Source organism: Mustela erminea, chromosome 18 (genome assembly GCF_009829155.1).
Source record: "Mustela erminea isolate mMusErm1 chromosome 18, mMusErm1.Pri, whole genome shotgun sequence".
NCBI classification, from domain to species: domain Eukaryota; kingdom Metazoa; phylum Chordata; class Mammalia; order Carnivora; family Mustelidae; genus Mustela; species Mustela erminea.
In genome coordinates, this window is record NC_045631.1 from 11934115 (window position 1) to 11961356 (window position 27242).

The following is a 27242-nucleotide window of genomic DNA, read 5'->3' on the forward strand; positions in this document are numbered from 1 at the left end:
TCCCTGCCTCCCCCACCCCCGTTCCCCCGACAGCACTGCCCCCAGGACCCACCTCGCCCCAGGCCCGAGGTAGCGCCAGTAATGACCACCACAGCGTTCCGGAGGTAGGCCTTCATGCGCACCCGCTGCAGCACCTTAAAGAGGCCGAAGACTCCCACACAGCCAAACAGCAGGGGCAGGATGGCCGTAGATGTAATGAAGTCCATGATCTTCACCTTGAGCAGACTCTTCCTAAAGGAACCCAAACCAAATGCATTTGTGACACAACAAGTAAACTCAAGGGACTTGCCAGCTCCTGCCCCACTAGACTGATAAAGAGCCCAGATCTCTCTCATGGTGACTTTAGCTCTGAGCCCAGCAACTATCTTGCTGAGGCCCTCGGCTTGGTGGAATATGCATTCTCTCCCTCTGACTGACATGAGCAGACAGCAAAGCCACTGACCTCGTGAAGCCGCTCAGAGGCACACAGCGACCCCAGAACAAGCTGAAAGAGTCATTCAGCGCAGGACCCAGTTACCCATGAGTGTGACAGGAGGCTCTGGCATATCCACACTCTCCTGATTCTCCTTCAGGAACCTACTGAGGGGGACTGAAGTATGCCCATTATCATTCTCAACCCATATATGTGGAATTAAAAAACATTTTTTAAAAAAAGGAAAAAGAGGGACGCCTGGGTGGCTCAGTTGGTTGAGCAGCTGCCTTCGGCTCAGGTCATGATCCCAGCGTTCTGGGATCGAGTCCCGCATCGGGCTCCTTGCTCAGCAGGGAGCCTGCTTCTCCCTCTGCCTCTGCCTGCCATTCCGTCTGCCTGTGCTCGCTCTCTCCCTCTCTCTCTCTGACAAATAAATAAAATCTTAAAAAAAAAAAAAAAAAAAAGGAAAAAGAACACCATACCAATCCTTCTACTCCTCCCTAAGCAAATGGATGTTTCTGGGTGGGGTGTGCCCTGGACTATGTCTGCGATGGCCCATAAATATCCTCCTGGCCACAGGCCTCACAGACACCCAGAGGGAATTCTGTGCAGCGGGGAGCTGCCCTCTGCCCCAGATTCAGGCTGGGAGGTGGGGTCCCCTGCCATGCGCTGTGGCGTGTTCTCACTTAGCATTCACTGGGGAGCCACAGTCAGCCAGGTGAAGTCAGGGCACAGGAACATCTGTGCAACAGCGGCAGTCAATTCCTAGGATCCGTCCCTTCCACGGCTGCCCAAATCTCCTGATTCTTCCAAGCTTCCCTGATTCCTTGTCACTCACCCATGCCCCCATGCCCGAAGCAAGCTAGGAGAGGAGGGAGACCCAGGATGAAAGGAAGGTCAAGGATGAGCCAGTGATGAACACCATGTCTGCCACTTTGGAAGAAATGCCCTGTAAGGCTATTTGACAAGTGAGCTGAGTCTATTACACAAAAGGCCCACCACCCACAGTCCTCCTCCAGGACTAGGATATTAGAAGCACAGTAATCCTGTTCAGGAAGGAAGAGGCTGGAAACCAAGGGTAGAGCTGCAAACCAGCCTAAAGTTTTCAATTCCTCATCAAATTGGGAGTAACGGCGTAAAACCCTCAGTCACCTGCTGAATGTCCCATGTCCTCAACTCCATATATTCAAAAAAAAATTTCTGCTTCCATTCCCAAGACAACATCAACTCTGTAGGTGCCATGGAGCCAGGAACCCACTGAAGCCCAACACAGATCCGTTTACATGCTGAGCTGCTTTGATCATGAACCTCAGCATCGGGTGAGCTGTCCTGATCTAGTTTAAACTGCTTGACTGCAAAAGGGTTCTGCTCGCATTTGAACTGCCAACTCAACAAGTTCAGTATTCAGTTTGGTTTTTCATCTGCCTTTCTAAATATATCCAATTTCTTGATCACCATAAATAATTAACGTTCTTACACAAACATCTGTAAAAATGACTGCTTCCCATCAAGCTCCACTTAATCCACTTCTGAAAAGTCCCCAGCGACTATCTGCTAAGTGGTTACATTTCCTTCTCACCCTCCATTGTGCCAAGCCTCCATCGGATGAACCAGCAATTAAAGTGGCCTATCAAGTGCCAAGCTCTTTACTGGGTACCACTGGCGCCACCCCCTGCCCACAGCAGGAAGCTGAGGCCAAGTCCCAGGGGAAATGCTGGAGCCCAGGGACCCTTTGTCTGGCACCTGGAGGGACTGAGAATGGTGTAGAGCACGGACCGGCACCTCTGCAAGTTCTGTGGGTCTGCAGGGACCGCCTGGGGGCCTTCACAGGGCAGCCCCTGAAGACCACAGGGTGCAGGAGTACTTCCCGGGGGGGAGGGGTGAATTCTGGGGGGCAGGAATGATTACCAGTTTGTTAGTGCAGCTTTACCGGAAAATTACAGCAATTGACAGAAAAAACAGGTAGGCTCCAAGGTAATCATAGCTCAGAACTTTCATGTAATGAACTTGGGGGTAGGGAGCTTTCGACCCAGCGGGATGGCTGTCTGGGAAGAGCTCTATCCCACCGCCATCCTGGATCCTTACCAGTCAGGTCCCAAGGCGGACCACCCTACTTCACCGAGAATTACATGGGGCCTGGCCAGTGCCCAAGGTGACCAGGGAGTTGAAGAAGGGACTCATGAAGAGACAACAGGCCTCAGCCCCTTGGTGGAGGCACGGAGCTCCATTAAGTCAGCTGGGTGGAAATAGCTCTGCACATTCCTCCATAGGTTCCTGGAGACCAGAGCCTTGTGGAGCCTGCCTGGTTCAGACCTTCAATCTGGAAGGTCTCCACTGATGAACTCCAGCCGAAGGCTACAAGGGTGTCATGTACCAATATGCAGCCTGTTGCTCCTCAAAATTCAGAGGTTGCAGAGGCCACGTGGAAAACAATAATTGCGGCAAAGTGACAGCAGTGCAGGGGTTACAAGGATGACCCCTCGAGCCAGCCTGGCTGGATTCACATCCTGGCTCAGCCACTTACTTACCAGCCTGGATAAAGGACCTCCCCACTCCAGGCGTCAATCTCCCCATCTGTAAAATGAGGGTATCTGAGTGTCCACCTCACAGGTCTGTTATGAGGTCAGCTGAATTAATACGTGGAAATGTGTGCAAGTCCCTAGAGAAGTGTAAGTGCTCAGTAAATGCAGTTGCCATTGGCATCATCATGACCCAGAACTAACTGAAAGCTCCTAGGCCAGGACTTAGTTTCACGGCAGTCAGATTTCCAAGGCTGTCTGGAAGAGTCCCCAGTTTATGAAAACTGGTTTCTTCAAAATGAAGGAAAGTCATTAAACATAGAGCTTGCTGGAGTTTAAATTTTATATCTTCATAAACCCTTTGGTTTAATGACATTAACATATAGGAAAAAAGAAACCCCGACTTTATCAGAAGAAGTCAGGATCCCATATGCCGAGGTGCATATCAAAAATGTGGCCACCCTAACAGGCACTGAGGCCAGTACAGCCAAGTGAGAGCAGACAAGTGCCCAAGTGTCCCTTGCTCCCCTTTTTTTCACACCCAGGGAGAAGCAGGATGAAAACAAACCGGAGGTTGCCCCCACCCTGTGAAGACAACAATAGCTGCCAACAAGCTGCATTTCCATGCACCTTTTTACAACCCAAGCCAGCAATCCAGGACACGAAGAAAAGAGAGAGAACTACACACCGTCTTGTATACTTCTGGGATTCCTTGAGCACCTGACACAACATCGCATGCCAGCCTTGGTCTCCTGGCCCTGGGGACCACTTTGCCTGAGGCAAATATGGCAACAGGTTAATGGGATCCATCCTCGGCCCACGGGCCGGCTTCTGTGGGGAGAGTGCACATCTGCATTCAGTCTGACAAGTCATTTAACAGAATCAGAATGCAAAATAAATTAGAAATCAGCACCAATTGTGCCCAGCTAACTCAGGAGGATGATGGTGGGAAAAGACATTCCAGAGCAAGCCATTTATTTGAGAGCATTACACTCAGTATCAGGGCAGGTACGTATTCAGGTCACTTTCCTGACCAGGTGAAGCTGGTCATACAGACAAATCCCAACTTTCTGGGAGTTTCTCAAAATTCTTAAAGACCTTCCCCCTCACTCCACTCTGCAGTGCACAGGGCCATACTGCCAGGGCCCCGGACCGCCAGGACTCTCTGGTCTCTGAATGCTGGCTGGGCCAGCTCCTCCGTGTTTCACCATTGGCAGTGAGGATGGCCAAGAGAGCAAGACACGGAGGTAACTCGGCCCTCCCGCCTTGCTGTGGTGTCCGGGGGCATTCTCCAAGCAGAGGCACAGCTTCTAAGTGGAAGGAAGGAACTGTGTCCTGACTGGACCCATTTCCAGAGTAGGAAATACAACTCCTATGTAAAACAAGGTTAGAGGGGGTCAGTTTTCTTTGAAGCTGGCATAGAAGAACTTTAATATGTTTACATATTTTGCATTTTATACCAAAATGCTTAACTGCTAGTTTCAGATAGAACTGGGAAGGCAAGACTGATGATATAAAAAGGGAGTGGGAAAAAGAATCTATCCCACGATTTCCAGCACTTGGAGATCAGCTCATACATAAAAGGGACAGCCCAGCATCACTGTAAGCTACAGCAGAAAGTAGGACAAGTCTCAGAGAGAGAGTGAGGTCAGAAAAGGAAGAAGGTGAGATAGCCCCCCTCAAACAGAAACCACAGATCACACGAGGTCCAGAAGTGCGAGTGCACGGCCTAACAGAAAAGGAGGCGCTCACAATCCTGTCTACTCTCTTAATTGACAGGGAAGTGACCTGAAGCAGACCTTACGCTAATAAGGCACATCAGCTGGCGGGAAGAAGTTAGACAGTTCGGGCATTCACACACTAAGCTCATCTGCTTGTATTTTCATATCCCACAGACTACAGAGCTCTAGACCTAAGTTAAAAGACAGTAAATGGTAGAAAAGTCCTTTCATGGGTGAGTGTTACTTAGGCCTGGACAGCCAGAAAGTTCACGGTTGTCACTGTGACTTTGAAATTCAGCTGTTCCCTTATTCCGCTGAGAAGCTCTTCAAAGGGGCTTCTGGAACCTCAAACTGGAAACAAGACTCTCTCCAAGAACTCAACTCTGAGCAGAAATGTCACTTTAATGTTATTTCATTCCTCATCCTTTAGCCAAAATTTTATACTGCATTTCACAGATGGAATCTGTTCCTAAGATTCCTTTCTTCTCTCAACCAGTTATAAAAAATAAAGTAAACGGAACCATCCATAAAAACAGGTTGTTGGGGGGTGCCTTGGTGGCTCAGTGGGTTAAAGCCTCTGCCTTCAGCTCAGGTCACAATCCCAGGGTCCTGGGATCGAGTCCCGCACTGGGCTCTCTGCTCAGCAGGGAGCCTGCTTCCCTTCCTGTCTCTGCCTGCCTCTCTGCCTACTTGTGAGCTCTCTCGGTCAAATAAATAAATCTTTAAAAAGAAAAAAAAAAAACCAGGTTATTGGGAAGCTACTCAGAACCACACACAGTAATTAAACTATTAATAGCCACACCCAAAAATCAACAGAGGGTATCTGAAAGCCCTCCACATTTAAAGAATAAAAATGATTTCAGGTCCGAAAGAAGGATGAGTCATGAAATAATCTGTCATGTTATGCACAAGAAAATCAGGCTAAAGGGCAGAGAGGAGTTCCAACTGGGAGGTAGGTCGCTGAAATCATGCAGCACAGAGTGGCTTAGTATCACCCAAAGCAGTTAGGATTCCATTCTCACAAACCTACACCACTCTTGAATTTCCTAACTGACGACCAGCATTAAACAGCTAGTCTGTTAAAGGTGACATAAGCTATGGGTCATGCTATGACCCATATCTGAAAATATACTCATCTATTTTCAGAAAGTAAAAGCAGAATGAAGCTGCTCTTCTTTGGTCTCAAGCGTATGAGAAGCAGCAGCTAAGGCCGTCTCTGACTGGAAAGAAAGAACAATGTCCTACCTCAGATGCCAGCTACTTTGCCAGTGGCGGGTCCCAGTGCCAGCGTCTTCTCTGGTCCCTTGACCTGGGGCAGAGTGACTAAGACTAAAGGCCAGAAGACACCTTCAGGTCAGCAAGCCCTCCCTGGAGCGCCGGAACAAGCCAGCGACAAGTGGCCTGGAGGGTGTATTTTGGGATGCCAACCTCAGGGCCCCCAGTTTAAAGGAATGCAGGCTGGCAGCAGTAAAGATACACCAAAAGGAAGGCCCGAGACGATTTCAGACCTGGCTCCTGAGTGTCCATTCCTGGGAAGAGGAACCACGCGGAAGCAAGCCCCGCTCTCCAGTGAGACGCTGAGCACACACTGCCAGAGCACCAGCCAGGGAGGGTGCAAAGAGAGGTGCCAGCACAGCTCCAGACCCTGCCGTGCAGGCTCTCTACACAGGAGCGGGGCCCCACAGCCAGAGCCTTAGATCTGCTTCTAAAGACAGCGCTCATGATGTCTACCTAGCACCCTGCCACAGAAAACCAATTTTGGTGTCTAACGTGCTTTATAAAATGAATTAAGTATCACTGGAGGATGCAGGGGTGATCTCACCCTCCTTCCTAGAAAACACACAAGAGGTCCTGACAGAAACCAGACAGTACACCCACTGTAGGAGTCAAACAGAAAAACACCAAGGTGGCACTCAGGGGGCTGGATTCAAGTCCACCATGTCATGTACTTGCTGTACAACATGGGCAAACGTATTCGTCATCTGTAAGTACGTATCCTAATTTCAAAATGCGGATGATTATTCCAATAAGAAGACACATAGGAAACACCTTGTACATGTTAACATCCTACACAAACATGCTCCTGCCTCCTAAACTCATGGAGGAAAGGCAGTCCCCCACAGAGGAGCTGGGGCAGGAACTCAACATGGCAGCCAGGCAGGTGGCATTAAGGGTAGTCATGTTTAAGTACATTTGGTAGAAAGAGCAAATGTATGACTTTATACCCAAACCTCATATAGCAAGTACCATCTAGTACCAGATTCAGCTAAGCCTGGGATGTAGGGCGATGAATGAAGTAGACATGGTTTCTGACCTCATGGACTTCATAGCCTAGATGAGAAGACTGACAATAAACAAAGAAACACAAAAATTAAATTATTAGAGTTGTGATAATAAAAGAAACAATCATTGTAAAACCACATAGTGGTGGCCTGTCTAAAGGACAAGCCTCGCCTGAAGCTTTAATTCAAAGTCAAAACAATTCAAACCACTATGCTGGTCACACAACACACAACCTGGCCCAGAGAAGCTGCTTGTTTCTGACTCCCGAGTTTTAGATTATCACCTTACGAAATTACAAATAATAGTGAATATAACAGACAAGGTGCCCATGTAAATATAAAGTCAGGAATCTGGTGTGTTTATAATTTTTTTAAGATTTATTTATTCTATATAGAGAGAGAGACAGAAAGCATGAGCAGGAGGGACAGAGAAAGAGGGAGAGAATCCCAAGCAGACTCCACACTGAGCACAGAGCCTAAAGTGGGGCTCGATCTCACCACCCTGAGATCACAATCCGAGTTGATACCAAGAGTCAGACACTTAACCAACTGCGCCACCTACGTACTCCAAGAATTCAGTGTGTTTAAAAGGACCTGGTAAGGCCCACGCCTGAGTATCTACTAGGAACTGTGCATGGGTATCAGCTTCAGAAAGAAGAAGAAAATACAGTCAACAATACTGTACTAAAACTTGGGCACAATTATCACTATATCTGCTATAGTATAAATTCATTCCACAAACATTTACTGAGCACCTACTGTATGTCCATTTTTCCAGGCTCTGTGGTACAATGAGCAAACGGAAAGTAAATTGTTATCCTCTTGGAGATGACATATCAATGGGAAAGACAAACAGTAAAAACATAAGCAAATAAAATGTACACTAAAAGCATTCTAAGACAATGGTGGAATGGGAAGCACTAGGAATCCATCTCCCCACCTATTCAATGACTGTACCAGCAGAATCTGTCAAGTGGAACCATGTATTTTAGAACTCTGGAGTCTACTGAAGGCTTGCAAGTTCCCTGCTAAGGCCTAGCTGGCAAGCTGTGGTTAATTTCAGTCAATTTCAGCTGCAAACACAGTAGCACCTACACAACCTCCACCCCAGGAGCAGGGCTGGCAGCTGTGCACCAGGTTCTGGAGCAACTTGAATGAGGATAGGCAAAAAAGACCCTGTCCTCTAAATATCAGGGATTTGTGCCTGAATGTGGGTTGCTGCTTCCAATCAGAGAGGTGCAGACAGAGGTGGACAGCCAGTGTGGCTGCACCTCCCTCCATAGTAACAAGCCTCTCCACCTCGGGATGAGGGGGCTGCCAGGGAATTTACAGGGCCAGCAGCAATTTATCCTCCCTTCATTTTCCTCCTTTCCTCTTTTTAGGAGTCAGTAATTGAAGAGTAGGACATTCAAAAGCAATTGAATACATGAGGAAAATTAGAAAATGACCATGAATGTCCAGGAAAAGGCACATGCTCTGAAAAGACCTGGAAGACCTTAGGTTCATAGATCAGACTGATCCTAGGCACAAAGACAGCCCACAAAAATAAATGTGCCAATTAATTATTTATAAAAAAAAGAGCAAACAGTAGGGACTGGAGAAAATCTGAGTCCAGAGTTACCAAATTATTAGATTAAAATGTCCAGTTTTCAACAAAAAATTCAAAAGGCATACAAAGAAATAGGGAACTATGGCCCATTCAAAGAAACTGTCCCAGTGAAAGACTATAGATTAACCTGGTGAAGATATTAAAACTATCTCAAGCTGCTCAAAGAACTAAAGAAAGACCTAGAGAAAATCGAGCAAATAATGTGTAAAAAGAATGGAAATATCAATAATGAGGCAGAAAACCTAAAAAGAGAGCAAAAGAAAACACTGGACTTGAAAAGAATGACAGAAATAACAAATTCATTAGGGCAATTCAAAGGCAGATGTGAGTACAAAGCTGATAGAATCAGCAAACTTGAAGACAGGGCAATGGAAAGTATTAAATCTAAGAAATGAGGGGGAAAGACTGTATGAAAGTGAGCAGAATATTAAGGGACCAACAAGACACATCAAACTGACCAGCATATATATTGTAGAAGCTTCAAAAACAGGAGAGAGAGGGGCAGAGAGAATATTGAAGAATTAGTGGCTGAACTCTTCCCACCTTTGCTGAAAGACATGACTATAAACACCCCAAAAACTCAAAGAACTCCAGGTAACATGAACTCAAAGAGACCATACCAAGACATAGTATAATCAAACTTTCTAAAGGCAAAGACAGAGAACCTTGAAAGCTAGAACAGTAATTTGTCACAAACAAGAGATCCTCAATAAGATGATCAACACATTTCTCATCACACAGAAGGCAGTGGGCAATATATTCAAAGTGCTAAAAGAAAAAACTGTCAACCAAAAATCCTGCATCTGGCAAAGTCGTCCTTCAAAAGTGAGGGAAAAATTAAGCCATTCCCAGATAAACAAAAGCTGAGATAGTTTATCACTACATCTGCTCTACAAGAATTGTCACAGGAGTCCTACAAGGTGAAATGAAAAGACACTAGACAGCACTTCAAAACCATGTGGAGAAATAAAGATTTCAGTAAAGGTAAATACATGCAAAAATATAAATATTAGAATAATTATGATAGTTCATAACTCCACTTTCTGTTTTCGACATGATTTAAAAGAGTAATACATTATTTTATTTATTTATTTATTTATTTATTTATTTATTTATTGACAGAGAGAGAGAGATCACAAGCAGGCAGAGAGGCAGGGGGGAGCAGGCTCTCTGCTGAGCACAGAACCCAACACGGGGCTCAATCCCAGGATCCTGAGATCATGACCCAAGCCAAAGGCAGAGGCCCAACCCACTGAGCCACCCAGGTGCCCCGACTCATACATTTTTTAAAAACAATTTTTAGTTTAAAAGCTAATATTATTAAAACTTTGGTCTGTAACTCCAAATCTTGTTTCCAACAAAAATTTTTTAAATTTTATTTATTTATTTGAAACATGAGCACACAAGTGAGGTGGGAGGGGCAGGGGGAGCAGCAGGCTCCCCACTGAGCAGGGAGCCCAACATGGGGCTCAATCTGATCCGGAGGCAGATGCTTAACCAACTAAGCCACCCAGGCGCCCCATTTCCTATATAATTTAGGAGGCTAATGCATTTAAAATTATTACTACTTTAGTCTTTGGGGCACACAATATATAAAGATATAATTTTGTGACATCAACAACAAAAGGGATGGAGAGAGAGCTGTAAAAGGAGAATTTTTGCTTGTTATTGAAGTTGAGCTGGTATAAAGTCAAATTCCAATGTTACAACATTAGGGTGTTACACATAATCCTGATGGCAGCCACAAAGAAAATAACTATAGAACAAACACAAAATGAGATGAAAAAAGAATCAAAACATTTCACTGCAAAAAAAAAAAAAAACCCACTAAATATAAAAGAAGACAATAATAAAGGAAATGAGGGGGGAAAAGCAGAGAACAAACAGTGCAACTGTAGAAGTAAGTCCTTCCTTACCTGTAATTACTTTACATGTAGATGGATTAGACTCTGCAAAGGACAAATTAGGCAGAACAGATAAAATCACATGATTCAACTATATGCTACCTACAAGAGACTAACTTGAGATCTACAGACACAAAGAGGTTGAAAGTGAAAGGACAGAAAAAGATACTCCATGCAAACATTAAGAGAGTAGGGGTAGCTACACTAGTGTCATATAAAAATGGACTTTAAATATATGAAGTAAAACCTTTGAAGGTATATGAAGGTAAAACAGTCCTATAAGAGTACTTGGAAAGCTCCTGGGTGGCTCAGTCAGTTGCGCATTTGCCTTCAGCTCAGGTCATGATCCAGGGGTCCTGGGATCGAGGCCCTCCTCCCTCTCCCTCTGTCTGCCACTCTGCCTGATTGTGTTCTCTCTCTGTGTCAAATAAATAAATAAAATCTAAAAAATAAATAAAAGAGTAGTTGGGGACTTCAATATCCCACTCATAATGATGGAAAGAACAATCAAAATAAGGAAATAAAGGCCTTAACACAATAAACCAACTAGGTCTAACAGGCATATAAAACACTATCCAACAATTACAGCATATACATTGTTCTCAAGTACACATGGGACAATTTCCAGGACATACATATGTTAGGCCACAAATTCTCAAATTAGTCTCAATATTTAAAAGACAGATATCAGGGCACCTGGATGGCTTAGTTGATTAAGTGTCTGCCTTCAGCTCAGGTCATTATCCCAGCGTCCTGGGATCAAGTCCTTCTCCCTCTCCCACTCCCCACTTGTGAAATCTCTCTCTCTCTAGCAAATAAATAAATAAAATCTTTTAAAAAAAGATATCATAAAAAGTATCTTTTTAAAAAAAGATTTTATTTATTTGACAGAGAGAGACCATAAATAGGAGGAGAAGCAGACAGAGGGACTGGGGGAAGCAGGCTCCCTGCTGAGCAAAAGCCTGATGCAGGGCTCGATCCCAGGACCCCGAGATCATGACCTGAGCTGAAGACAGAGGCCTAACCCACTGAGCCACACAGGGACCCCTAAACTATCTTCTGTGACCACAACAGGGTAAAGCTGAAAATCAGTAACAAGAGATAACAGAAAATACTTAAGAGATAAACAAAAACAAAAATATACCAAACTTACGGTATACAACAAAAAGAGTGCTAAGGAGGAAATTCATAGCTATAAATATGTACATTATAAAACAAGAAAGATCTCAATGACCTAACTCCACAATTTAAAACAAAACAAAACTAGGAAAAGAACTAAAGACAAAGCTAGTAGAAGAAAGGAAATAACAAAGATTAGAACACAAGGATGTCTGGGTGGCTCAGATGGTTAAACACCTGCCTTTAGCTCAGATCATGATCCCAGGGTACTGGGATCAAGTCCCACATCAGGCTCCTTGATTGACAGGGAGCCTGCTTCTCCCTCTACCTGCTGCTCCCTCCACTTGTGCATGCTCTCTCTCTCTCTGGCAAATAAATAAAATATATGGGGCGCCTAGGTGGCTCAGTGGGTTAAAGCCTCTGCCTTCAGCTCAGGTCACGATCCCAGGGTCCTGGGATCGAGCCCCGCATCGGGCTCTCTGCTCAGCAGGAATCCTGCTTCCTCCTCTCTCTCTGCCTGGCTCTCTGCCTACTTGTGATCTCTGCCTGTCAAATAAATAAAAAAAAAAACCATAAATAAAAATAAAGGATTAGAGCAGAGATAAAAGAAACAGAATAGAAAATAGAAATCAATGAAACCGGGGCGCCTGGGTGGCTCAGTGGGTTAAAGCCTCTGCCTTCGGCTCAGGTCATGATTCCAGGGTCCTGGGATCGAGTCCCACATCGGGCTCTCTGCTCAGCGGGGAGCCTGCTTCCTCCTCTCTCTCTGCCTGCCTCTCTGCCTACTTGTGATCTCTGTCTGTCAAATAAATAAATAAAATCTTAAAAAAAAAAAAAAGAAATCAATGAAACCAAAAGTTATGCTTTCAAAAGGTCAACAAAATTGATAAACCTTTAGGTAAATGGACTAAAAAAGAAAGAAAAAGAAAAGACTCAAATTACTAAGATCAGAAAAGAGAGTGAGGACATTACTACTGATTTTACAGAAATAAAAAGGACAACGAGAGTACTTATGAACATTATACACCAACAAACTAGATAACCTAGATGACATGGACACATTCTTAAAATCCAAAACCTACCAAAACTTAATCACTAAGAAACAAAACATCTGAATAGGCCAATAACTATTAAAGAGACTGAATCTATAATAATTAAAAAAAAAAGTCAACAAAGAAAAATCCTGGGGGCGCTTGGGTGGCTCAGTCAGTTAAGCATACAACTTTTGATTTTGGCTCATGATCTCAGGGTCATGAAATTGAGCCCCATGTCAGGTTACACGTTCAGTGTGGGGCCTGCTCAAGATTCTCTCTCTCTCCCTTCACTCTTCCCTGCTGCTTGCATATGCCCTCACTCTCCAAGAAAAGAAAAAGAAAACGAAAAAAGTCTCAAATCAAATAGCTTTACTGGTGAATCCAACCAAACATTTAAAGGAGAACTATTATCACTCCTTCTTAAACTTTCCTAAAAAATTAAAGAGAATACTTCCTAACTCATTCAATGAGATCAATACTACCCTGATACCTAGAAAAAAAACACTACAAAGAAAAAAAGAAAACTACAGCCCAGCATCCCCTTTGAAAACTGATGCAAAAATCCTCAACAAAATATTAACAAACTGAACTCAGCAGCATATTAAAAAAATTTACACATCATGATCAAATGGGATATATCCCTGAGATGTAAGAATGATTCAACATATGAAAATTGATCAATGTAATATGCCACATGACCATTTCAACTGACACAACAAAAAGCACCTGACAAAATCTAACACACTTTCATGATAAATACACTCAACAAAACAGGAACAGAAGAAAACTACCTCATATTAATAAACACTATATATGAAAACCCCACAGTGAACATCATATGCAATGGTAAAAGACTATGAAAGCTTTTCCTCTAGGATCAAGAACAAAGCATGGATGGATACCCACTTCACCACAAAGTACTGGAATGAGGCAAGAAATAAAAGGCATCTAAATTGGAAAGGAGGAAGTAAAATTATCTCCACTTGTAGATGATATGATCTTATACATAGGAAACCCTAAAGACTATACAAAAAGGTGTGAGAATAAATAAATACAGCAAAGTAGTAAAATACAAAGTTCACATACAAAATCAGTTGGTATTTCTATGTACAATGACTAATCTGAGAAGGAAATTACAAAAACAACTCCCCTTACAATATAGCTGAAAAAATTAAATACTTATTAACTTAACCAAGGAGGTAAAGACTTGTAAAATGACAACTACGAAATAGTCCTGAAGGAAATGAAATAAGATAGAAGTAAATGGAAACACATCCCAAATTCATGGAGTGGAACACTAAATATTACAAAATGTCAATAATACCCAAAGTGCTCTACAGAGGAATGCAATCCCTATCAAAATCCCAGAGACATTCTGTAAAAACAGAAAAACTCATCCTAAAATTCATAGAGAATGTCAAATGTCAAATGTCTCCAAAGAGTCAAAACAATCTTGAAAAGAACAAAACTGGAAGACTCCTATTTCCCGATTTTGAAACTTAACTAAAAAGCTACAGTAATTGGGGTGCCTGTGTGGCTCAGTCGTTAAGCGTCTGCCTTCAGCTCAGATCAGGATCCTGGGTTCCTAGGATCAAGCCCCTCATTGGGCTCCCTGCTCCATGGGAAGCCTGCTTCTCCCTCTCTCACTCCCTCTCTTTCGCACTCTGTCAGAGAAATAAATAAAATCTTAAAAATAAATAAATAAATAAAATCTTTAAATAAAGATGGTAAACTTTATTGTATTTTATCACAATAAAAAAGAAAAAAATAAGGATGTCATCCACAAAGGATTAAACACTAAATGCTGCCCAATTTCAAGTAGGCTCGTGGTTGAAATCAGATTATCTTTAATTCTAAGAAATGACTGTCTTAGTTTCCTCATGGATTTAGATAAATCATCTATCCCTGTCCACTTCTATCTTAGACAATCTCCCTTACTGTAATTCATTCTGGATGATGCTTCATCCTGAATTCCAAGTTATTTTTAGAACTGAAAAGCATTATTGTGAAATTTGACTAGGAAATGCCCTTTACTCTGAAGCAGTTTTTACAATGCTTCTACTTAAAACTTGTAGTGCACTGACTTTTATGCTAGAAAACATAAAGAAAGGAATTTCACAAACTGAAAGGGCAAAAGGAGAAAAACAGCATAATAACCTGAGAGGGGTTTTCCATAGCCAACTTCTAAGCTTTCATTTAAAAATAGCCTAGTGAGTGCCTGATCACTTTATTTTCAGCATCCTAGCAAACTGCTCCCTGAGACATAGCTATGTCTCCTCAGGACAGGCCCATGGTAGTGAGTCAATAAACTTTATTTCAACCACTCCTTGATTTCCCACTCTTCCCCACACATATTTTTCCTCTTCTCTCTGAGCCTCTTCAGGCTTTAAATATATATATTTGGCAAATTCCAGAATATATATTAAAAGAAAAAAACACCTGCAGTTGAAAACATCTTTTATACATTCACTGTATTTGCTCTGAGCGTGTAACAGTATAAGGGCTACCTTTTAAACTGCATTAAAATATACACTGTTACATAATGAAGCTTTCTTTTTTTTCCCCTGGTGATATTAAAGTTAACAAGCTTAGCCACAGAATGAAGTAAAAGGAAATAAATATTAAAGCCAATTTTAGGAGCCAAGAAATGAAAGATTTGTCTCTTTCCTTCCACGGCAAAATGTTGATGGTTGTTGAGGTTGGGTACAGGGTATATGGGAGTTCACTGTACTCTTCTAGTTTTGTGTATCTTTGAGCATTTCCATAACTTCTACTTCACTCTCAACTTTGCTAAAGTGAACAATTAGCTACACTGGAAGTACCAACTTTGCAAAATAAAATTAGCTAAGAAATACCCCAAGTAGCACACAATAGGGGACAAACTAACCAATGTTAAGTTACAGTGCCATCTATCTGGGGCAGCATGGCAGGTGGGGTCTTGATTTGGACCTTTCCTGGGACTGGAGACCAGGTGACTACAGAGTAAATCACCAGACTTTTCCAGACTTCCCCCTCCTGCTGTATTTTCCAAAGCAGCTTGCTCCAAGCTACATTACTCATCCTCTCCTAATCCCTATCTACATTGGAAGCACCTGTTGAAATCCAGCTCCAGGGCCCCACCCAGTAAAGACCTTTGACATCAGTAATACCAGAAAAGGTGGACTTGGGTGGGAATCTGGACTCTTGATGCCCTCCTCCGATGATTTTAATAGATATTAACGTTAGAAGCCCCTGACGATCTCCTTAATTGTCTACCAACAGAGAGATGTGCCACTGTGAGGGTAACAAGGGCTATCTGCCAACCTCCATTCACAGGGTTGGGGTAACTGCCTTTTTTCTAGATTCCATCAACAGAAGCCCAGAAGAGGCTCCCAGCAAGGCCCTCCACCCCCACCCCCACCGCAATAACCAACCCTGCCTCCCCCATATGCCTGGAACCACTGGAACCAATCTCATCATAATTTTTATAGATGTTTACATCAGTCACCAGAGGAAGTCTAGGTCTCTTGAGACATCCCCAGGCTTCCAAACCCTTCTGTGCATTCCCTTTTCCGACCCCACCTCCCACCCTTCCCCATATTAACCCATGGTCCTCTTGGTCAGTCATCATTGAAATCACTTGCATCCTAACTCACATCTTCTACTCTGGACAGCCCCTTCACCATCCTGTTCCAACAATGTCTGGCTCCTCCTGAGGACAGACTCCCCTGCAGACCTCTGCAGTGGTGGCTGTCTTCTCCCCCATACCCCTCACAAACTCGCTCGAAGGTACAGTGGGGCCATCTTTGCTCCTCACTATTCCTCCCTTTCTCCGTAAAACTGCCCTAAAACTTTCTCCCTACAACACCCTCTCTCCCTGAAACTGTGCCTCTTCCTTGTCAGACTATGTCAGACACTGCCCCTCCTTATAATCACCTGCCTTTCTCTTGGCCACCACCATCCCCCACACCCCAGCATTACTTACAAAAGATTTTTAGCTAGTCGCTGTTAACTCTCTCCAGCACATTTCCTGTCACCAGAATTCTTGGAGATTTTACCTACAAATGGGTGCCCCTTCCTGTGCCTTAGTTCTGTGACCACTCCTCCACACTACTTCGGCCACTCCCATAGTCAAACAGCAGCCCTATACAATCTTCACATCCTACACCCCATTCTGGCTATTGCCTTCCTGAATTTATTATCACACAGATTACATCTAAACATCTTATCGACCCAACAGTGTTAATAATGATTACTGCTTTAATACAATCTTATAACTTTTACAAAAATTAAGAGAAAACATATTTACAGTCTATTATAGCTACCCACAAGTTAATCATTTGCAGGGCTCTTTACTTCTACCTGCAGAAACAACTTACAGTCTGGAGTCATTTCCTTTTGGCCTAGAGGATCCCTCAGTAGTTCTTGAAAGATAAGTCTGTAATCAATAGATTACCTCATCTTTGTTCACAGGAGACTATATTTTACTTTCACTTTTGAAGGATAGTTTTAGATATAAAATTTAATATAGGATTTGGTGTTGACAGTTTTTTTGTTGAATGTTGGAACTCCACTGTTCTGTGACAAGCATTCTTTTTCCAATTATTGTTACACTTTATTTTTTTAGAGCTATTTTAGGTTCACAGCAAAATTGAGCATAAAGTACGGTTCCCTTATACCCCTTCTTCTCACTGGTGCACAACCTCCCACACTACCACCATCCCCCATCGCGATGGTAAATGTTACAACTAATGAACCCACAGTGACACATCATTACCAACCAAAGTCCATAGTTTATATTAGGTTTACTGTTGGTGCATATTCTATGGGTTTTGAAAACTATATAATGACATGTGCCCACCACTGTATTATATAGAATAGTATCGCTGCCTTAAATATTCTCTGTGCCCACTGATTCATCCCTTCTTCCCGCACCCCAACTCCTGGCAATCACAGATATTTCTACTGTCTCCATAGTTTTGCCTTTTCCAGAATGTTAGATAATTGGAATCATACAGTATGCAACCTTTTCAGAGTGGCTTCTTTCACTTAGTAGTATGCATTTAAGGTTCCTCCATGTCTCCTCATGGTTTGATAGCTCATTTCCTTTTCACACTAACATTTTCTTGTATCACAAAAAATACATGTAATATTTCTGGATGTACCAGTTTATCCCACTACTGAAGGGCATCTTGGTTGCTTGTAGGTTGCGGTAATTATGAATAAATATGCTAAAAACATCTGTTTGCAGGTTTTTGTGTAGACGTAAGTTTTCAATTTATTTGGGTAAATACAAGAAGTACAACTCCTGGGTCATACGGTAAGAGTATGTTTAATTCTGTAAGAAACTGCCAAACTGTCTTCCAAAGTGGCTGTGACATTTTGCATTCCTACCAGCAATAAATGAGAGTTCCTGTTGCTACACATCCTTGCCAGCATTTGGTGGTGTCAGTGTTTTGGATGTTAGCCATTCTAATATGTGTGTATTGATATCTCACTGCTGTTTTAATTTGCAGTTCTCCAGCGACATACAATGTTGCACATCTTTTTCATGTTTACTTGCCATCTGCATATCTTCTTTGCTAAGGCGTCTGTCAGTCTTTTGCTCCAATTTTCAGCTCTTCATTTTCTTACTATTGAGTTAAAAAAAAATTTTTTTAAATTTATTTGACAGAGATCACAAGTAGGCAGAGAGAGAGGGAGAAGCAGGCTCGCTAACGAGCAGAGAGCCCAATATGGGGTTATGCTGGGATCATGACCTGAGCGGAAGGCAGAGGCTTTATCCCAGTGAGCCACCCAGGTGCCCTATTGAGTCTTAAATTAAGAGTTCTTTGTATACTTTAGATAGCAGTGCTTGATCAGATATGTCTTTTACAAATATTTTCTCCCAATCTGGCTTGTCTTCTCATTTTCTTGACACTGTTTTTTCCAGAGCAGAAGTTTTTAATTCTAATGAAGTCTAGGTTATCAAGTATTTCTTTCATGGCTCATGTCTTTGGTGTTACATTTAAAAAGGCATCAGTATACCCCAGATTATCAAGGTTTTCTCCTACATTATATTCTAGTTTTATAGAGTTGTGTTTTACATTTAGGTCTGTGATCCAGTCTGAGTTAATTTCTGTAAAGGGTAGAAGATCTGTGTCTAGCTTCATTTTTGTGGGTGTAGGTACGCAGTTGTTCCAGCATCATTGTTGAAAAAACTCTCTTTGCTCCATTGTATTGCCTTCACTCCTTTGTCAATGCTCCACTGGGTATAGCTTTGCGGGTCTATTTCTGGGTTCTCTGTTCGGTTCCATTGATCTGTTTGTTCTTTCAACAATTCTGTACTGTTTTGATTAGTATAGCTCTACAGTCTTGAAGTTGCCTGATGTCATCCTCCAACTTCCAAGTCAGCCATTCTGGGTCTTTTGCCTCTCCATATAGATTTTAGAATCGGTTTGTCAATATCCACAAAATAACTTGCTGGGATTTTTATTGAGATTATGTTGAAATTATAGACAAGCTGAGAAATGACATCTTGACAATATGGGGTCATTCTACCTGTGAACATGGAAAATCTCACTATTTAGATCTTTTATTTCATATATCAGAGTTTTGAAGCTTTCCTCATACATCTTGCACATATTTTATTAGACTTAAGTACTTCATTTTTTGTGGAGGGGGGAAGTTAACAGAAATGATATTATCTTTAACTTCAAATTCCATTTGTTCATTGCTGGCATATAGGAAAGTGATCAACTTTTATAGATTAACTTTGTATCCTATACTCTAGCTATAATTGCTTATTAATTCCAGGAGTTGTTTTTTGTTGTTGTTGTTTTGTTTTTGCTGATTCTTTGGGTTTTCTATAGAGACAATCATGTCATCTGCAAAAAAAAAAAAAAAAAAAAAAAAGGACAGTTTTATCTTCCTTCCCAAACAGTATACTTTTTACTTCCCTTCCTCATCTTATTGCGTTAGGACTTCCAGTACTATGTTGAAAAGCAGTGGTGTGAAGAGCATTGTCTCGTTCCTAATCCCAGTAGGGAAGCTTTGAGCCTCTCACTATTAAGTAGGTTGATGTTGACTGTAAGTGTTCTTTGCCATTTGAGGAAGTTCTCTTCTATTACCAGTTTGCTGACAGTTGAGACATATTTTTTTTTTTAAATCATGAATGGGTATTGGATTTTGTCAAATGCTTTTTCAGCATCCATTGATATATAAAATAATTTTTCTTCTTCAGTATGTTAATATGATGGGTTATATTAATTGATTTCTGAATGTTCAATCAGTCTTACATGCTGAGATGCATCCCCCTTAGTCATGGCGTATAATTCCTTTTATACAATGCTTGATTCGATTTGGTAATATTTTGTTGAGGATTTTTGCCACTATGTTTGTAAGAGATATTGGTCTGTACTTTTATTTTCTTGTAATCTCTTTGTCCAGTTTTGGTACCAGGGTAATACTGGCCTCACAGAGTTAGGAAGTATTCCCTCTACTTCTGTCTTCTGGAAGAGACTGTAGAGAATTGTCATAATTTCTTACTTAAACGTTTAGCAGAATTCACCAGTGAACTCATTCAGGTCTGGTGCTGGCTTTCTACTTTGGAATATTTATTATTAATCCCATTTCTTTCACAGATATAGGCCTATTCAGATTGTCTATTTCCTCTCGCATGGGTGTCACACATTGTGTCTTCCAAAGAATTGGTCAATTTCATCTCCGTTATCAAATTTGTGGGCACAGAATTGTTCATATTCCCTTAGTATCATGTCCATGGGATCTGTAGTGATGTTTCCTCTTTCTTTTCTGATATTAGCAATGTCCTCCCCCCCCCCTTCCTTATCAGCCTGGCTAGAGGCTTATCAGTTTTACTGGTCTCTTCAAAAAATCGGCTTTCAGTTGGGATGCCTGGGTGGCTCAGTGGGTTAAAGCCTCTGCCTTTGGCTCAGGTCACGATCCCAGGGTCACGATCCCAGGGTCACGATCCCAGGGTCCTGACATCGAGCCCCGCGTTGGGCTCTCTGCTCAGCGGGGAGCCTGCTTCCCCCTCTCTCTCTCTGCCTGTTTCTCTGCCTACTTGTGATCTCTGTCTGTTTTGACAGAGATAATAAAAGATAAATAAAAGATAAATAAAATCTTTTTTAAAAATCAGCTTTCGGTTTTGATTTTCTTTACCGATTTCCTATTTTTCAATTTCACTGATTTCTACTCCCATTATCATTATTATTCTGCTTACTTTTGATTTAATTTGTTCTTTTTCCTAAGGTAGAAGATTAACTACTAATTTTGGATTTTTCTTTTTTTTTCTAATATATGCATTCAATGCTATAAATTCCTAAGCATAGTTTCCACTACATTCCATAATTTTGATAAATTGGAGTTTCATTTCCATTTAGTTCAAAATATTTTTAAATTTCAGATTCCTTCTTTGACCCACATGTTATTTAGAAGTGTGTTGTTCAGTTTTCCACATACTTTGGGGCATTTTCCATCTACCTTTCTGTTATTGACTTCTACTTTAATTCCAATGTGACCCGAAAGCAGACAATATATGATTTCTGTTCTTTTAAATTTGTTGTGTTTTATGGCCCAGAATGTGATCTATCTTGGCAAATGTTCCATGTGAACTTGAGAATAATTTGTAATCTGTTGTTGTTGGATGAAATATTCTATAGATGTTCTTTATATCCAGTTGACTGATGGTGCTGTAAACTTCAAATATGTTCTTACTGATTTTCTGCCTGGTGAATTATGTTCATTTCTTATAGACAGGTATTAAGTCTCCAATTACAACAGTGGATTTGTCTGTCTTTGTAATTCTATCAGTTTTTAACCACACGTACCTTGACACACTATAGCTGGGTGCATACACAGTTAAGGAATGTTATGTCTTTTGGGAATATTTTTTACTCCCTTTATCATTATGTAATGCCCCTCTTTATTCCGGATCACTTTCCTTACCCTGAAGTCTGCTCTAAAATTAATATAGCTAGTCCTGCTTTCTTTTCATTAGTTTTAGCATAATATATCTTTCTCCATCCCTATACTTTAATCTATATGTCTTTAATGCTTAAAACAGGTTTCTTGTAGACAACATATTTTTAGGTCTTCTTTTTGATCCACTCTCAAAATTTCTTCCTTTTGATTGGTATATATAGACCACTGAACTTTAGAGTGACTATTTATATAGTTAGATTAATATGTACCATACTTGTTACTGTTTTCTCTTTGTTGTCATCATTCTCTGCTTCTATTTTTGTCTTCCACACTTTTTCTACTTTTTGGTAGCATTTATATGATTCCATTTTCTCTTTTTTAGAATATCAGTTATACATCTTTTAAACTTTTTTTAGTGCTTGCCTTACAGAATGCAGCATATATTTATAACTAACCCAAGCCCACTTTTAATTAACACTATACCACTTCACAGATAATGCAAGTGACAAAATACTAATTCCTTTCTTCCAACTCTTAAATCAGTGCTGTCATTCATTTCACTTATATATAAGCATATACAAACTGATACATTTTTCCTATTATTATTCTAAACAAACTGTTAGGCCAATCAAGAAGACAAAAAATAACAGTTTTTATTTTACCAATGCTTTCTTCTCGGACATGTATCTGACTTTCTTTTTTTTTTTTTTTCTTTTTTGTATCTGACTTTCTGATCTATACCATTTTCCTTCTCTGAAGAACTTTTAACAGTTATTGCAAGGCAAGTTAAAACTCCCTCAATTTTTGTTTGTCTGAGAAGACTATTTCTCCTTCACTTTTGAAAGATTAACTTTCCAGGGTATAGAATTCTAGGCCTTTTGGGGCACCTAGCTGGCTCAGTCAGTGGAGCATGTAACTCTTGATCTCCAGGTTGTGAGTTTGAGACCCATGTTGGCTGTAGACATTACCTAAAACATAAATATTTAGAAATTTTGTTTACAATTTCTAGGCTTTTTTCTCTTAACATTTTGGAAGTTTCATGCCATTCTGTTTTTGCTTATGGTTTCTGAGGAGAAATCAGATGTATTTATCTTTGCTCCTCTATGGGTAAGGTTTTTGTTTGTTTGTTTGTTTGTTTGTTTGTTTTGTAGGGGGTGTAGTTTTTATTTCTTTCAAGATTTTTTTTTTAAATCTTTGATTTTCTGAAGTTTAACAATAGTATGCCTAGTTGTTCTGAGATTTTCTTGAAATTATCTTCCTTGGTATTCCCTGAGCTTCCTGGATCTGTGGTTTGGTGTCTCCAATTAATTTGGGAACATTCTCTATCATTATTGCTTCAAATAATGTTTCTGATTCTTTTTCTTTTCCTTCTGATATTCCCATTATGCATATATTACATCTTTTGTAGTTGTTTCATAGTTCTTATATATATCTGTCTTTTTGCTTTTCAGTTTTGGGAAGAAAGGACCATAAAGGAATAGCAAGGAACAGAAAGGAATAGAAGAGAAAGTTCCTACTGTCATATGCTCAAGCTCAGGGATTCTTTCCTCAGCCATGCCCATCAGAGACATTCTTAATTTCTCCTGGTGTTTTCTAACTCTAGCATTTCTTTTTATATTCTTCCCTAGATTTTCTATCTCTCTGCTTATATTATCCATCTGTTCTTGCATGTTGTCTTTTTTTTTTTCCTTTTAAACTCCTTAGCATATTAATCATAGTTTTCAAATTATCAGTCTGAAAACTCCAACTTTCTTGCTATATCTGTCTCTGGTTCTAATGCTGTTCAGTCTCTCCAAACTGTGTTTTTCATCTTTCAGTATGCCTGGTACTGTTTTCTTAAAAGGCAGAAATCAGAAGGCTCAGTTGGTTAAGCATTTGCTTTCATCTCAGGCCATGACCCCAGGGTACTGGAATCAAGTTCCAGATCAGCTCCTTGCTCAGTGGGGAGCCTATTTCTCCCTCTGCCTCCTGCTCCCCCTGCTTGTGTTCTCTCTCTCTCTCTGACAAATAAATAAATAAATAAAACTAAAAAAAATAAAGGCAGAAATGATGTGCTGGTTTAAAGGAACTGAAGTAATAGGCCTTGAGAAATGTAGAGGCAGTGGAAGCATGCTATGGTTCAATGATTAGATCTAGTCTTGTGGTGAGCCTTTCCTCTGAACTGAGAACTTTATCAGTGGTTCTTGGGGTTTTATCCCCCTCCTTAGATAGGACAGAATGACCAGACGGACCTGGAATTGAGTATTTCCCTAAGTAAGTTCCCTAAATAAGGGAACTTATTTTCCCTTTCCCTAAGTAAGTTCCCTAAATAAAAGAGTTTCTCCTGAGGGCAGGTTTTGTTAAGAACAAAACACTCTGCCATATTTCAAAAAAGTTACTTTTCCCTCCCCATAACAGAAGCACAAGGGAATTTTCTCCCAATATTCACTGTGAGGACCTGGTGGAAGTCCTGGAGTCAAAACTCACAAAACTATGAGGCCCCCTTTAGACTGAGTCCCTCCAGAGTTCCAGAGTTTTTAACTCTCGGACTTTTCCACATTAAGCCTCCAGCAATTTTCAATTACAGTTCAAGTTTTCCTACAGCAGTACTGCACGAATAAGTACGATTGTCTGTATCCACCCGTCTTGCCAATTTTGGTGGCAGCAGTTTGCTTTGTGATCTCACGACTCTCATGGACCTAAGAGTTGGCTGATTTTTCCACTTGTTTTGCTTTTTACTTGTTAGGGTGGAAGGGCAACTTCTAAGCACCTTACATGTTGAATAAGAAACCAGAAGGTCCAACACCATTCTTTAAGACGAGAAGTTAAGCCATTAATCATATATGGTTGTTCCCTGTATATGAGGAGTAATTTTTCACTTATTGCTTTTAACTCTGATCATTGGCTTTCAACAGTTTTACTATGATGTATCTAGGTGAGAATCTTTGGGTTTACCCAACCTGGGGTTCACGGAGTTTCCTGGATATATATACCGATGTTTACAGTAGCCTGAATAAAATCCCCCAAAGATGTTCACATCCTATTCCCTGGAACGTAAGAGTATATTACTTTATTTATATGGTTAAAGGAACTTTACAGATATGATTAATTAAGGACTTCAAGATGGGGAGATTATCCTGCATTATCTGGGCAGGCCCAATACAATCATAAGAGTCCTCATAAGAGGGAGGCAAGAGGGATGAACCACAGAGTAGATGTGAAAACAGGAGTAGAAATTAGAGTAATATAAGGAAGGGGCCCTGAGCTAATAAATGCTGACGGCCTACAGAAGCTGGAAAAGGCAAGTAAATAGATTCCCTCTAGAGCCTCCAGCAGGAACACAACCTTGCTGACACCTTGATTATAGGACTTCTGACCTCAAGAACTACAAGGTAATAAATTTATGGAGTTTTAAGCTATTACATCTGTGGTAACTTATTATAGCAACAATAGGAAATAAATACAATGTTCTTCACCAAATTTGGGGACATTTTTTTTATTGTTATTCATTTATTCATTTCAGAGAGAGAGAGAGAGGGCATGAGCAGAGGTTGGGGGGAGTAGGGAGTGGAGAGGCAAAGGGAAAGGAAGAAGCAGGTTACCTGCTGAGCAGAGAGCCCAATGCAGGGCTCCATTCCAGGACCCTAGGATCATGACCTAAACCAAAGGCAGTCATTTAACAACTGAGCCACCCAGGAGCCCTGGGACATTACTTCTTTAAATACTTTACTGCCCCATACTCTCTTCTTCTAGGACTCCCAAATGATAGTATACTTGATATTGTCCCAAGGATATCTGAAGCTCTGTCTTCAACCTTTGTTCTTTTTGCTATTTTCCCCTAGGTATGAGTCACAGTTTCCTGTTTTTTCAACATGTCTTACAAAATTTTTTGTTGAAAACTGGTTATTTTAGATATTACCTTATAGCAACTTCAGATTCTCATTTTGTCCTCTGGAGACTGCAGAGTAGCTGACTTTTAAAATTTAATAACTTGCCTGTACTAAACTTAAGGATTTTGTTTTACCCACAGTCTGTGGCCAGTGATGTCTCTGCTCAGTTTTTCTTTTCTTCTTATTTTTATGCTTGGATTCCTACTGGTGGTTATCTGAATATCTTAATGGTCAACCATTGTATGTCAGTATCTATGCCAAACACCTCAGACAAGCACAGCTTCTACCCTTTGCAGATGGATCTATGTGTGGTATGGAAAGTAATTTCAAAATTCAAGCAATTTTCAAGTCTTCATCAGCTTTTACTTTTCATCAAGCTTTCTCGTGACTAACTCCTCTGTAGTCACACACTATCCAGGGATGTGTGGATAGCCTGGGGCCTTTTTTAGCAAACTATGCTCATACATGTAGCTTTCCAGTCCTCCGGAGTACGTGGTCCTGTCAAATTTCCAGCTCGTCTACTGATTCACTGCTTGCCTAACCAGGGCCACAACATAAGAATAAGAAAGCTTCTGGGCATGTTTTTTTGTTTTCTCTCTGTTCTAAATAAGGTAGCCCCAACAGTGAAATAGCTATTCACCTGGTTGAACTACTACACTAACTGAGCTGGGGGGATGGGATGGGATGGGAGGAGCTCTGGCAGGAACACCACAGATTCCCACTGGTCTCACCTAGTGTTTGATGCGTTTTCATGAAGAAATGCTTCTCAAATTTGTTGTGTGTCTTTGGTTGATTTCTGGACCTCTGAAATGGTTGTTTCTGACATATGTCCTGTTTTATAGTTGGTTTTGGGGGGAAATTTGCAACCTCTTTATCATACCAGAAGTCTTCTCACCTCATCCCAAGGACTTAATGGACTTTTTCCTACTACTAGAAATGAAACTGATGATCATAACGCAAACCTAATCAAATGGAAATTCTGTCTCCCAATTCATCCAATCTGAATGTCTTCATAATCAAATACTGCATGTCAACTAGAAACTTTCAAAAGAGATGGCTTCTCAGATATGATGTGTGGCCAAGTTAAATTTTAAAATGTTGGGGGTGGGGGAAGCAGTTAATTTTATTTTCAAGTTTATGAGAAGAAAAAAAAAACAACAAGATACTAGATCGCTGTGAAATTTGCTTCTTGTTGTAAGAATTTACACTTTCTCACTTTATCCAGTATCCCTGGCCTGGTGTCAGTTGCTACAGGTGTCTAACCATAACTTTCTTCTGATAAAATGCAGAACCAAACTTTGTTTCTTACAATTCAGTAGTTTTTTTCCCAATAAATAATTTCTTTTAAATTTCTCTTGATCTTTACCTAAGATCAACTTTCCAGCTACCATTTTTCTATTGAGATTTAAATGACAGGTATGATCATTTCAAATTACTGATATGATACAGCAAACTGTCTTTGGATCCAGCCAGACCTAGGTTCAAATGCCAATAATCGGACTAACCAGGTAAGTATCTCTAGACAAGCTACTTAATATTTCAGCCAGTTTCCTTATCTGCAAAATATATCTAATACCTGCCTCACAGAGTTGCAGGAAGGATAAAATGATACCAATTATCTCTACGATTACTGGGTTATCTACTTAGAAATTCGGTAGGTAATATCAGAAAGGGTGAAAAGAAAGAACAAAGAAGGGATGCCTGGGTGGCTCAGTTAAGCGTCTGCCTTTGGCTCAGGTCATGATCCCCGGGTCTTGCGATCGAGTCCCACATCAGGCTCCTTGCTGCTTCTCCCTCTGCCTGCCATTCCCCCTGCTTATGCCCTCCTTTTCTCTGACAAATAAATAAATAAAGTCTTAAAAAAAAAAAAAG

At 41.0% G+C, this 27242-nt stretch overlaps 1 protein-coding gene across 3 annotated transcripts in view; it reads right to left on the reverse strand.

Moving 5' to 3' along the window:
* DHRS7B (dehydrogenase/reductase 7B) overlaps positions 1 to 27242 on the reverse strand; it is a 58987-nt gene that overhangs the window by 20992 nt on the left and 10753 nt on the right. The window contains exons 1-2 of one of the 3 annotated variants that reach the window (XM_032320661.1): positions 6161 to 6181; positions 53 to 231 (exon numbers count right to left, since the gene is read on the reverse strand). In XM_032320661.1, coding sequence (XP_032176552.1) covers positions 53 to 206 — 154 coding nt within the window. In that variant the 5' untranslated portion in view covers positions 207 to 231; positions 6161 to 6181. Of the gene's footprint in view, positions 1 to 52; positions 232 to 5897; positions 6135 to 6160; positions 6182 to 27242 lie in introns of those variants that run through there. The other 2 variants (XM_032320660.1, XM_032320659.1) reach the window with 2 other exon arrangements.